The sequence below is a fragment of the Scyliorhinus canicula genome, chromosome 16 (genome assembly GCF_902713615.1).
Source record: "Scyliorhinus canicula chromosome 16, sScyCan1.1, whole genome shotgun sequence".
NCBI classification, from domain to species: Eukaryota; Metazoa; Chordata; class Chondrichthyes; order Carcharhiniformes; family Scyliorhinidae; genus Scyliorhinus; species Scyliorhinus canicula.
The window spans coordinates 77,030,310-77,044,302 of NC_052161.1; the positions used below are offsets into that span (position 1 = coordinate 77,030,310).

The 13,993-nt window shown below is 45.1% G+C and overlaps 1 protein-coding gene across 4 annotated transcripts in view; it reads right to left on the reverse strand.

Moving 5' to 3' along the window:
• Positions 1 to 13,993, reverse strand: part of herc4 (HECT and RLD domain containing E3 ubiquitin protein ligase 4) — a 133,155-nt gene that overhangs the window by 26,577 nt on the left and 92,585 nt on the right. For all 4 annotated transcript variants that reach the window (XM_038821315.1, XM_038821312.1, XM_038821313.1 and 1 more), the window contains 3 exons: positions 11,085 to 11,228; positions 3,598 to 3,764; positions 475 to 541 (listed from right to left, as the gene is read on the reverse strand). In XM_038821315.1, coding sequence (XP_038677243.1) covers positions 475 to 541; positions 3,598 to 3,764; positions 11,085 to 11,228 — 378 coding nt within the window. The remainder of the gene's footprint in view (positions 1 to 474; positions 542 to 3,597; positions 3,765 to 11,084; positions 11,229 to 13,993) is intronic.

Consider the following 13,993-nt stretch of genomic DNA (forward strand, 5'->3'; position numbering starts at 1 on the left):
GTATAGACATATGGATGAAAATGGAATAGTGTAGGTCAGATAGGCTTCAGATGGTTTCACAGGTCGGCGCAACATCGAGGGCCGAAGGGCCTGTACTGCGCTGTAATGTTCTATGAGTCATAGCCACAGAAACCCAGGGAAACCGGGTGCTAATGGCCACAGAAACCAAGGGGAAAGAGTGCTAATGGCAGTCCCCAAGAGAGGTTTCTGTGGCCATTAGCACCCGGTTTCCCTGGGTTTCTGTGGCTATGACTCATCTTTCATTCTCACTCCACAGTATAAATATTTCCCACTCTGTCTGTTAGCTTTGACTCGAAACATTAGCTCTTTTCTCTCCCTGCAGGTGCTGCCAGACTTGCTGAGATTTTCTAGCATTGTCCCTTTCGTTTCAGATTCCAGCATCGGCAGTAATTTGCTTTTATTAAGAAATAAGTTTAAACGTGCTCAAACAAACAGATTTAAGTAATGACTTACTGTGAAGTTGAGGGAGAAGATCTCTTCCACAGCCTCCTCTGGGTAATCCAACAATTGCTGCATACTCCTGTACAAAAGTCCCGATAGATATAAAGCTAACTGATTTGAAATGAAAATGAGATGAAAATCGCTTATTGTCACAAGTAGGCTTCAAATGAAGTTACGGTGAAAAGCCCCTAGTCGCCACATTCCGGCGCCTTTTCGGGATTTGCTGGTGTAAAAAATTATGATATGAGTATACACGTTCGTGAACAGACAGAACCGCAAAATTTGCACTCCTATGACAAGATCCAATATTTTGACTGCAAGCCCATCCTTTTCAAATAAAAACTGGGAGGCAGGCGAGGGCACAAGTATCTTGGGAGGGTTGTTGGCTGCAGGAGATGAGATAGGAAGCAGCCAGGCCACGGAGAGATTTGAAAACATGTGAGAATTTTGTGAGAGTATGGATTCGAGGCTGAAGACAACAGCTTTGGTGTTCCCAATATTTAATTGGAGGAAATTTTTGTTATCCGGTACTGGATGTTGGACAATCAATCTGAGAATTTATCAACAGTGTCAGTAGTCGAGAAAGGTGAGATAGAGCTGGGGGTAGTCAGAGTATATGTGAAAACTAATGCTATACTTTCAGATGATGGATGATGTTGCTGAGGGGCAGCATGTGGCTGAGAAAGAGGAAGGGGGCCAGGATCAATTTTTGAGAGACACCAGAGGTAATGGTGTGGGAACAGGAACCAATAATTACTTAAAACTATTTTGTTGGTGTAAATAGTCAAATTCTACATTTTATAATTGTCAAGAGATGGAAACACTGACTTCCTTCATCTTAAATTGAATTATTTTCCCAAATTAAAAAAGCTGAATTTCAAAAGCAATCAGGAAGTTCTAGTTATTTTGTTTTGTTGATAATTGGAATGTTTAACATTTCTTAAAAGCTGAGATAGGCAGAGGGCAAAAAAGAAACATGCATTCAGGAATTAATCACAAACATTCAAATCAAATATTTGTAGTGAAACCTTTCTTAGAAAATTACAACCAATTATTTCTGGATCCTGCCCTCAAGATATATTGTTGTCAGACCCATGCTCTCCTCCCCACTTGGCTGATAGATAGCAGCAGGGTAATGGGTGGCAGCAATCTGGCTGGCTAAGTTTTTTTTCTACTTAGTTTCTTTATTTTTGTCTCCAGCGTGTAGCACTCATGGCAATGAATACCCCAGGTCAGGAAGATATGGGTTACTGCCGCACTTGGCATTGAGTCCTGATCCAAGGGAATTCTGAAGTGGGGTTTGCCCATATGCATTTGTTCTAACCCAACGGTAAATCTTGAATTTCAAAATATCAAACCATACCCCCAAAACAATATGGTCATAAGTATTTTAGAAATTGTCTTGTACATTTTGTGTATAAGACATGTACAAGTCCTAGAAAAGGCAACTTAACGAATCTGGGCTGCTCTGGAGGAAGGTCCAAGATGGAATGTTTTATTTATTCTTTTTTTTTTAATAAATTTAGATTACCCAATTATTTTTTCTATTAAGGGGCAATTTAGCATGGCCAATCCACCTACTCTGCACATTTTTGGTTTGTGGGGGCGAAACCCACGCAGACACGGGGAGAATGTGCAAACTCCACACGGACAGTGACCTAGAGCCGGGATCGAACCTGGGACCTCAGCGCCGTGAGACGGTTGTGCTAACCACTAGGCCACCGTGCTGCCCGTTTTATTTATTCTTTCTTGGGATGTGGGCATCGCTGACTAGGTCGCGTTTGTTGCCCATCCCTAATTGCTTTTGAACTGGGTGGCTTGCGGCTATTCCAGAGGGCAGCTAAATTAACCAGGTTGATGTGGGCGTGGAGGCACATGTAGGCCAAACCAAGGAAGGTCAGCAGATTGTCTTCCCTGAGGGACATTAGTGAACCACATGGGTTATGACAATTGATGATCAGTTTCACGATCACCATTACTGAGAATAGTTTCCAGATTTATTGAATTGAAGTTCCATCGGCTGCTGGGGTGAACCCATGTCCCCAGAGCATTAGCCCGGGTCTCTCGATCATTAGTACAGTGGGCAGCACGGTAGCACAGTGGTTAGCACAGTTTCTTCACAGCTCCAGGGTCCCAGGTTCGATTCCTGGCTTGGGTCACTGTCTGTGTGGAGTCTGCACGTTCTCCCCGTGTCTGCGTGGGTTTCCTCTGGATGCTCCGGTTTCCTCCCACAGTCCAAAATGTGCAGGTTAGGTGGATTGGCCATGATAAATTGCCCTTGGTGTCCAAAAAAAGAGTTAGGTGGGGTTACGGGGTATGGGTGGATGTGTGGGCTTTGGTAGGGTGCTCTTTCCAAGGATCAGTGCAGACTCGATGGGCCGAATGGCCTCCTTCTGCCCTGTAAATTCTATGACAATACCACTGCACCACCATCTCCCTGATGCAGGAGCATCTGGACAGGGCAGCATCGAGACAAAAAGAGTTGGAACAATTCATTACCGTCTTAAATATTTTTGCACACTTTCTTTTAAGAATTAAATTTGGGAATTAATTTTGATCCAGTAAAGCAATCCACTGACACCCCCCGGAGCCGGGGGACATTTATAGCCCCCAGGAAAGGCTGTGCTTCCTAAACCTGCTTGTCGGTAGAGGACTGAACATTTGTATTTGGTATTTTGAGTAAAGTGGGATGACAGTAGAATTTGCTTTGGGGCTTCCTCAAAATTAAGTAAAATAGCGATGGTCCCCCCACTGAGGGAAGAAGTGGAAAGCCCAAACCATAACCGATTAAACAGCGAAATACTACTGAAATATAAACAAGCACTAAAGCTTATATTTATTCTACTTCAAGAATACCAACAATTTACTGAGCCTGGCTCAAAGTTTGAAAATATAATACCAGAGATATCCAATCTTCTCAGAATTATTACTATGGGGAGAAGAAGGTAGAAACAGTTGGTATTCTTGGAACCAAAGCGTTTATATGTTGGGAGCTATTAGATTTCACAATGAAAGTTTTAGAGGTGCGCCTAACCCTGTTGATTTTCTCAGAACCAATTTAGTTTCAGACAAATTCTGCGTGAAGGAAATTTGAATGAATATAGACCTTTTAAAAAAGCAGTCACATTAACTAACCTGCCAACGATGGGCATCAATTCTTTCAGGTCATCTAAGGTAGGTTTCTGTTTTAGCAGTTTCTTATACAGAGCTAATGGAAAATGCAGGTCAACAATGGTAAAGTTGTAGATAGCAAGACCACAGATGACACCAATCAAATGAAATAAATCAATTTCTTCAAAGGTCTAAACAAGATAAACAGAAACATTCATTGTAATGCTTGTTTTACTTAATCTCTTCACATATTGCCACAATGCACAGAAATTCTTAACATTTGAAGTTCACAAATAAAATAAATCATGTAGAATGCAGCAAAACTAACATAGTTCATCAATGAGATAATATTCAGGAGAGAAAAGTGTTTTCTCCAATTATTGGTTGGAACTTTAGTTTAACATCTATTTCAATTAAGACCTCCAAGAGTTTAGAGGAATGGAATAGTATTTAAGACCAGGAAGATACTCCATTAAGTAACCAAGACTGGAAAGCAGCCAAGCCAAGAAACACAGTTTTGGTCCAATTTCATTATGTGCAGAGTTGGCAGTGGGTTTCATTGGTGAATCATCTTAATTACATTAACCTCTACTCACAACGCACAGAATTTCCAGCAAAGTGAATTGACATCCCTCGCCAGTGACATTAAAGTAGAAGAGAGGGAACATCAGAAATGGGGCTTTGCACAGAAAAAAGGAAGCTCTGAAAATAAAACTCAATTGGAAAAGATATCTAAGAAAGCACTTTACTAATATAACAGGTCTCACAATCTTGAACTCTCCCAAAGTACTTTATAACAAATAAAGTTCTCTTGAAGTATAGTTGTTTCCTAACGTAAGGAAACACATCAGTCAATTTGCACTCAGCCAGATTTCACGCTCAATGTGATAATGATCAAATAATCTATTTCAGTGATGTTGGTGGAGGGATGATTGTTAGCCAGGACACTGTGATAACTCCCCCTTCTCTGAAAAGTAGAGAGCTTTTAGAGATCAGTTTAATATCTCATCCAAAAGATTGCACCTGACAGTGCAGCGCTTCCTCAGGGGTCAGATGAGAGCAGATAGAACATAGAACAGTACAGCACTGTACAGGCCCTTCAGCCCACAATGTTGTGGCGATTACCCCTTCAATTTACTGCTGTCCATGTGCCTAAGAGTCTCTTAATGTCCCTAATGACTCTGACTCCACTACTTCTGCTGGCAGTGCATTCCACACACCCACCACTCTGTGTGTAAAGAACTTACCTCTGACATCTCCCCTATACCGTCGTCCAATCACCTTAAAATTATGTCCCCTCATTATAGGGAAAAGACTCTGGCTATCCACTCTATCCTTGCCTCATCACATTGTACTCTTCTATCAAGTCACCTCTCTGCCTTCTTCGCTCCAGTGAGAAACGCCCTAGGTCCCTCAACCTTTCTTCATAAGACATGTCCTCCAGTCCAGGCGGCATCCTGGTAAATCTCCTCTGTACCCTCTCCAAAGCATCCACATCCTTCCTATAATGAGGTGACCAGAACTGGACACAATATTCCAAGTGTGGTCAAACTAGAGTTTTATAATATAATTTATAATATAGCTTTATAAACTCAATCCCCCTGTTAATGAAAGCCAACATACATTACGCCTTCTTAACAACCCTATCAACCTGGGTGGCAACTTTGAAGCATCTATGTACATGGATCCCAAGATCCCTCTGTTCCTCCACACTTCCAAGAATCCTGCCTTTAACCCTGTATTCAAGCATTCAAATTCGACCTTCCAAAATGAATCACTTCATATTTATCAAGATTGAACTCCATCTGCCACTTCTCAGCCCAGCTCTGCATCCTGTCAATGTCCTGCTGTAACCTGCAACAACCCTCAACACTATCGACAACTCCCCCAACCTTCGTGTCATCAGCAAACTTACTAACCCACCCTTCCACTTCTTCAACCAAGCCATTCATAAAAACCACAAAGAGCAGAGGTGCCAGAACAGATCCTTGCGGGGCACTACTGGTCACCGACCTCCATGAAATGAAATGAAAATCGCTTATTGTCACGAGTAGGCTTCAATGAAGTTACTGTGAAAAGCCCCTAGTCGCCACATTCCGGCGCCTGTCCGGGGAGGCTGGTACGGGAATCGAACCGTGCTGCTGGCCTGCTTGGTCTGCTTTAAAAGCCAGCGATTTAGCCCAGTGAGCTAAACCAGCCCCAGGAGGAATACTTTCCATTCACTACTACTCACTGTCTTCTTTTGGCCAGCCAATTCTGTATCCAGACAGCCAGATTTCCCTGTATCCCATGCCCCCTAACTTTCTGAATGAGCCTACCATGGGGAACCTTATCAAATGCCTTACTGAAATCCATATACACCACATCCACTGCCCGACCTTCATCAATGTGTCGCGTCACATCCTCAAAGAATTCAAGGAGGCTTGTGAGGCGTGACCTGCCCCTCGCAAAGCCATGCTGACTATCTTTAATCAAACTATGTTTTTCTAAATAATCATAACTCCTATCTCTCAGAATCCTTTCCAATATTTTGCACACCACAGTCGCAAGACTGATGGATCTGTAATTCCCAGGGATTTCCCTATTCCCTTTCTTGAACAGGGGAACGGCATTTGCCTCCCTCCAATCATCCGGTACTACTCCAGTGGAGAGTGAGGACGCAAAGATCATCGCCAATGGCGCAGCAATCTCCTCCCTCGCTTCCCGTAGTAACTTTGGGTATATCCCGTCAGGCCCAGGGGACTTATCTATCCTGATGCTTTTCAAAATTTCCAGCACATCCTCCTTCTTAATAACAACCTGTTCGAGTCTATTAACCTCTAGAGCCGAGTCAGATGCTTGCTTCCTCAAACTTGTGCAAGCTTCCTTCTTTCTCTTGACTAGAAGCTCCACTTCTCTTGTCACCCAAGGCTCCTTCACCTTACCATTCCTTTGTCTCGGTGGGACAAAACTATTCAGCACTCGCAGCAAGTGCTCCTTAAACAACCCCCACATTACTGTTGTGCATGTCCCCATGAACAATTGTTCCCACTTTATGCTCCTCAGCTCCTGTCTGACAGCAGTATAATTTCCCCATCCCAATTAAATACCTTCCCATACTGTGTGTTCCTGTCACTCTCCATAACTATGGTAAAGGTCAAGGAGTTGTGGTCACTGTCACCGAAATGCTCTCCCACTGAGACATCTGACACTGGCCTGGTTCGTTGCCAAGCACCAAATCCAATATGGCCTTCCCCCTAGTCAGCCTATCTACATATTGAGTCAGGAACCCTTCCTGCACACACCTGACAAAATCTGCTTCAGCCAAACCATTTGCACTAAGGAGGTTCCAGTCAATATTAGGGAAGTTGAAGTCACCCATGGCAACAACTCGGTTACTTCTGCACTTTTCCAAGATCTGCCGCCCGATCTGTTCCTCTATCTCTCTGCTGCTATTGGGGGGTCGATAGAAAACTCCCAATAAAGTGACCGCTCCTTTCTTGTTTCTGACTTCCACGCATACTGACTCAGTAGACAAACTCTCCTCAACTGAAATGAAATGAAAATCGCTTATTGTCACAAGTCGGTTTCAAATGAAGTTACTGTGGAAAGCCCCTAGTCGCCACATTCTAGCGCCTGCCTCCTTTTCTGCAGCTGTGGTGCACTCCCTAATTAACAGTGCCACTCCCCCTCCTTTTTTGCCTCCCTTCCTTTTCTTCTGAAAACATCTAAACCCCGGAACATCGAGCAACCATTCCTGCCCCTGTGAAATCCATCTCTCTGTAATGGCCATAACATCGTAGTTCCAAGTACTAAGTTCATCTCCCTTATTCCTGGCATTCCTTGCATTGAAACAGACACACGTTAACCCATCCCACTGAGTGCAACTTTACCCTATCAACTGTCTATCTTCCTCACAGACTTGCTGCATACTATTTCTGCCTGTTCAACAGCTACCCTATCCTCTGATTCATAGCTCTGGTTCCCATCACCCTGCCAAACTAGTTTAAACCCTCCCGAAGAGCTCTAGCAAACCCCCCACCCAGAATATTGGTGCCCCTCCAGTTTAGGTGCAATCCGTCCTTCATTTACAGGTCCCACCTTCCCCAGAAGATATCCCAATGAAAATGAAAAAATGAAATGAAAACCGCTTATTGTCACAAGTAGGCTTCAAATGAAGTTACTGTGAAAAGCCCCTAGTCGCCACATTCCGGTGCCTGTTCGGGGAGGCTGGTACGGGAATAGAACCATGCTGCTGGCCTGCCTTGGTCTGCTTTAAAAGCCAGCGATTTAGCCCTGTGCTAAACCAGCCCCTTATATGATCCATATATCTGAAACCTTCCCTCCTGCACCAGCCCTGCAGCCACGTGTTCAGCTGCGCACTCTGTTCCTTGCCTCACTTGCACGTGGCACCGGTAGCAATCCTGAGATCACTACTAAAGGGAGATGTGCGTGGAAAGTTTTTTACGCAGAGGGTGGTGGGTGCCTGGAACGCTTTGCCAGCGGAGGTGGTAGAGGCGGGCACGATAGCATCATTTAAGATGCATCTGGACAGATATATGAACGGGTGGGGAACAGAGAGAAGTAGATCCTTGGAAAATAGGCAACAGGTTTAGATAAAGGATCTGGATCGGCGCAGGCTGGGAGGGCCGTAGGGCCTGTTCCTCTGCTGTAGTTTTCTTTGTTCTTTGTTCTACTCTGCTCATCCTGCTCTTTAGCTTCCAACCTAACTCCCTAAAATCACTTTTAAGATCCTCATCCCTTTTCTTAGCTATGCCTATGTGCACCACGACTTCTGGTTGCCCTTTAGAATCCTGTAGACTCGATCCAAGAGATCCCTGGCCCTGGCACCTGGGAGGCAACATACCTTCCGGGAGTCTCGATCGCGACCACAGAATCTCCTATCCATTCCCCTAACCATTTAGTCTCCTATTTAATCACTATTGCTTTTCTATTCTCACCCCTTCCCTTCTGAGCCACAGAGCTAGACTCAGTGAGAGAGACCGGCTGCTAGGGCCTTCCCCCGGTAAGTCACCAGCCCCCCAACAGCAATCAAAATGGTACACGTGTTTTGAAGGGGAATGGCCACAAGGGATCCCTGCACTGTCTGTCCGTTCGTTTTCCTTCCCCTGACTGTATCCCAGCTACTTTTGTCCTGTACCTTGGCTGTGGCTACCTCCCTGTAACTCTTCACTATCACTCCCTCTGCCTCCCGGATGATCCGAAGTTCATCCAGCTCCAGTTCCCTAACACGGTCTCCGAGGAGCTGGAGTTGGGTGCCCATCCCCAGGTGTAGTCAGCGGGGACACCGGTGATATTCCTCACCACCCACATCCTACAGGAGGAGCATGCAACTGCCCAATCCTCCATCCCCTCTTACCTTACAGAATGTAGCTGCCCTGTGGACCAACTGGAACTCCGCCCTCCGACTCTGCTCCCAGTCAGCTGCACTCCCGGCTCCCTTCTCGCTCTTTGAGGAAGTGTAGGAAACGAAATGAAAGAAGCACCTTGCTCCCTTCTCACCCAACTCCCTCAGCCACCAAACTCTCACTGTAACACTCAAATGCACCCATATTCAGCACTCAGTGCAAACAAAGTCAGCACTGTAAACTGGCTCACCTTTATACTGTGACTCTAGCCTCTGAAAACTGGCCTAATTCAATTAACTAATTAACAAGCTCCAGCTGCAAGTAGCTGCAAGTAGAACCTCTGTTTAAAGCTGATTGAAAATTCACCTTCTACTAAACCAAACAGCAACTTTTAAGTTAATTAACTAAATATAAAAAAGACTAGACTTTAGATAAAAATGAACCCTTAATATCCCTCAGTCACCAAACTCTCACTATCGCATGCAAATGCACCCAAATTCAGCACAGTGCAAACATATGCTCTGTGCCCATGATTTCTGACAGGATGAGTGTGTTAATACTGAGTCACAGCTAATACTCTGCAAGTAATGTAATTCGGAAGAACAACGGTACATTACATTTAGAATAGGTTAATGTGAGGTATTATAGAAAATGATGGGGCAAACGTGAGACAGGATGATGATGAAAGAGATCTCGGGGTCGTTAGCACTCAATACTCACCTTGCCCAACTACTTCAGAGCAATTAAAAAGCAAAGAGAAGGTTGAACTATATTGCCAAAACAGCAGAATACAAGTCAGAGGAAATCACCCTCAAACTGTCACTGTTCCCGTCAGACTGTAACTGTATCCAATTCAGAAGTGTGAGAAATAAAGACTGGAGGAACTTGGGCTTTTTAGCCTTGAAAGGAAGCAATAAGTGATCTTAGAGTTAGACAAGATAGCACACGACGAGGAAAATCGTGATAATAAATTTGTTCATTGTAGAAAATGAACAATTTCGGACTTATGTTAGAAAATCATTCTACAGACAGTGATCAATACACAGACTAATGGATGGAGAGGTGGTGGTAAACTCTTGAAATGATGAAAGAGGGGGCGGTGGGGGAAACTATCGGGGCGGGATTCTCCCGAATCCCCTGATGGCCAGACGGCGGCGTAAAAATATGGCATGAACCACTCCGGCGTCGGCCCTATTGAAGTTGCTGAATCCTCCGCCTTTCCGGGGGCTAGGCCGGCGCCGAAGGCGTTGGCGCTGCGCCAACCGGCGGTGAAGGGCCGCCGCGAGTTAGCGCATGCACAGAACCTCTGCCGTGGTTCCGCACATGCACAGACTGGCCGGCATATTCTGGTGCATGTGCAAGAGGGTGTCTTCTCCGCGCCGCCCATGCCGGAGCCCTACAGAGGTCTGCGCAGAAGGAGTGCCCCCACGACACACGCCCGCCCGCGGATTAGTGGGCCCCGATCGCGGGCCAGGCCACCGTGGGACCCCACCCCCCCAACCCAGGGCCGGATCCCGTCCGTGCCCCCCCCGATGATCACACCAGCCGGTCTACCAACCAGGACCCGCCGTGTGGGACCATGTCCAATCCACGACAGCGGGACTGGCCAGAAACAGACGGCCGCTCGGCCCATCAGGGCCCGGAGAATTGCTAGGCTGCCAACGGCTCCCGACTGGCGTGGCGTGATCCCTGCATCCGCCCAAAAACCGACGGGGGGGGGGGGGGGGGGGTCTGAGAATCCTGACCCTGGTCTTTCATATTTAATGAAGCAAGATGGGCTAAAAGAAAAAAATCATTTCTAGAACCATGCAGATTTGTTTTTAATGATTTTTTACTTGGGTGATGTGCCAACAATGCTTTTACTATTTCAGTATTTATAGCCCTGAGACTTTCCAATTCTAATCAGGAGACTGGCTGCCAACAGTATTTTGTTAAAACGTGCGTGCGAAGCTATATGAACTTAGTGTGTTCAGTAACTGGCACCCGTTAGGTTTTTGGTTTACCTCTTATCAAAATTGTTGCAATCTTAGTCGATAGATTTTACATAATGGGATTTACTGGAAATCAGCCTTCGACATTCATGACTCAAAGTGGCAAGTGCGGGGAACCCATTTTTGGGGCGAGATAAAGGTCTTACACCAAAATTGATTTTAATTACCATACCTGAAATGAAAACCAGATGAGTCTAGACTCCTCATAGTATCGAAACATGCCATATTTAGGATCTAATAAGTCTCTCATAATCAAGAGGAAAAACTCCTTCCGAACACCTCCAGCATCCACAGCTTCCTCTCCAACAAAAATGACCTAAGTGTGAAAAGAAAAGACCTGTACTCTCTGTAAATACTTCAGAAGTTATAACTTGATGCAAAATAATTTGGCCACGCAAAACAATCTGGCCACGCAAAACAATTTGGCCACGCAAAACAATTTGGCCACGCAAACACTCCAAAATCCATTGTCTGCAGGGGGTGAAAGGTCCACCGTCCACCTATCCCAACCGTGCCACAATTCTGAGGTGGTGGAGAGTCTGGCAGGTTACCCTGCTGGGTCCTCAGTGGGGGAGGTACTCCATCATTGGCGGCACCCCCCCCCCCCCCCCCCCCACCCTTTGCTGCCACCACAAAGTTGACTTGCAGCTCTCCAGTAAGGGACTGAAGTCCCACCTGCAGTCAATTAACACTCCTCAGAAGCATTCCCCGCTGATTCTTCAGAAGGTGGAGTGGGAATCCTGTCAACTGTTAAACCCTTCCCAACTAAATCCTTAGTTCATCAGAACTAATCCCATCTTTCTGATGAATATCACTGACCCGAGACGTTAACAGGTTCCCTCTCCACAAACGCTGCCGGGCCTGAGAGAACAGGTAAATCAGTAGAATGAACCAACAGTTAGTATTTTAAGAAAGTTGCAAAAGGGATGGTCATAAACTGACTTACATTGAGGGATTCAGGAGGTAGGGTTGCAGGCGCCTCAGGCCGTACCCAGGTCCAACAGGTTTGAGATTCTTGCTTCCTGTGGGATGGGAATGGGGACCCCAGGGGAGTATGAGCAAACTGACCAAATAGGGGCCAGATTAAAAAGCAGAACCAAAAAGGTAATGATCTCTGGATTACTACCTGAGCCACGAGCTAATTGCACAGGGTCAATGAGATTAGGGAGGTCAATGGTCAATGCGTGGCTTAAAGATTGGATTGGAAGAAATGGCTTTGAATATATGGGACATTGGTACCAGTATTGGGGAAGGAGGAACCTGTTCCGAAGAGACGCTCTTCACCTGAATCATGCTGGGACCAGAGTCCTGATGAATCGCATAACTAGGGCTGTACTCTCTGGAGTTTAGAAGAATGAGGAGAGATCAAATTAAAGTTTTTAAGATGATAAAAAGTATGGATAACGTAGACGTGGAGCGGATGCTTCCTCTTGTGGGGAATTCTAGAACGAGAGGTCATAGTCTCAGGCTAACAAATTTAAAACAGAGAGGAAGAGAAACTACTTCTCACAAAGGGTTGTGAATTTGTGGAATTCAGTGAATACTGGGATAGTGAGGAAATTTCAGGAGTTGGGACAGATTTTAATTAGTAATGGGTTGAAGGGTTACGTATAATGGGCAGGACGGTGGAGTTGAGGCCATGATTAGATCAGCCATGATCGTATTGAATGGTGGATCAGGCTCGAGACGCTAAATTACCTACTTCTGCTCCTAGTTCTTACGTTCTAAGAACTATTCTGTCTAATTCCACCTTCCAGCTCTTCGTCTGCCGCCTGAATAGGTAACAGCATCTCAAGCACAAATCTGGTATTCTTGATTAATAAGGGGATCAGGGGTTATGGGAGTAGGCAGGAGAATGGGGATAAAGAACATATCAGCCATGATTGAATGGCAGAGCAGTCCCGATGGGTCGAATGGCCTAATTCTGCTCCTATATCTTATGGACACATATTGTGATGGACAATCATGAAGTAAATAAAATGACACAAAATAAGGAGAGAAAATGTACACAAGTTTTTGTATCTTTAATATGTGTAATAGATATAGGTCAGTTTAAGAGTTGGAGATGCCAAGAGATATAATGTGCACTAAGTGCACATGAGACTAAGTGCGCATATTGGTAGCAATGGGGTGGGGCGATTGGAATGACAAAAATCAATGGCCGGCGATGGAGGCAGAAAATGGTGAAACTGGCTACTCAGGCAAACGATATGATAATTAGGATCTAGTAAAGAGAATGGGTAACTAAGGGAGTTAGACTTCAGGGAGGATGGCAAGCAAGTAATTGGGAATGCTTTTAAATGATGGATGGTGAGGTACCATACGTGGGAAGGAAAAGATTTTATAGAGCATACAGTGCAGAACGAGGCAATTCGGCCCATCGAGTCACCACCGACCCACTGAAACCCTCACTTCCACCCTATCCCCGTAACCCAATAACCCCTCCTAACCTTTTTGGTCACGAAGGGCAATTTATCATGGCCAATCCACCTAACCTGCACATCTTTGGACTGTGGGAGGAAACCAGAGCACCCAGAGGAAACCCACGCAGACACGGGGAGAACGTGCAGACTCCGCACACACAATAACCCAGCGGGGAATCGAACCTGGGACCCTGGAGCTGTGAAGCCACAGTGCTATCCACTTATGCTATCCACTTGTGCTACCGTGCTGCCCTAGATGGACAAGGATACATGGGTTGAACGAATAGATTAAAGAACAGAAGAAGCACCGAGACTAAGGGACTGCTAAAAAGAGGAAGGGCTAATGGGAAAACAAGTAGGTGGAGAAAAAATAGTTAGGGACCACAAGATGTACATTATCCTCTCTCCGGCCCATCAAAAAAAAATGAAATCTGCAGCCCTAAACAGCGTCTTTTTGTTTTACTATTATGTAATGGAAAGTAAGAGACAGCACAACATGGAAACAAAATAGTAACAAGGAGAGAAAAAACATGGAACTTGTCATGATAATGATCGAAAACCAAATCATTTAATTAGTTCTCCATTTGCTGTAAGCGAATAAAATACTAATTCGTTAAATGTAAAAAAATCAAGCTCTTTTTGTATTGTAACCGATTAA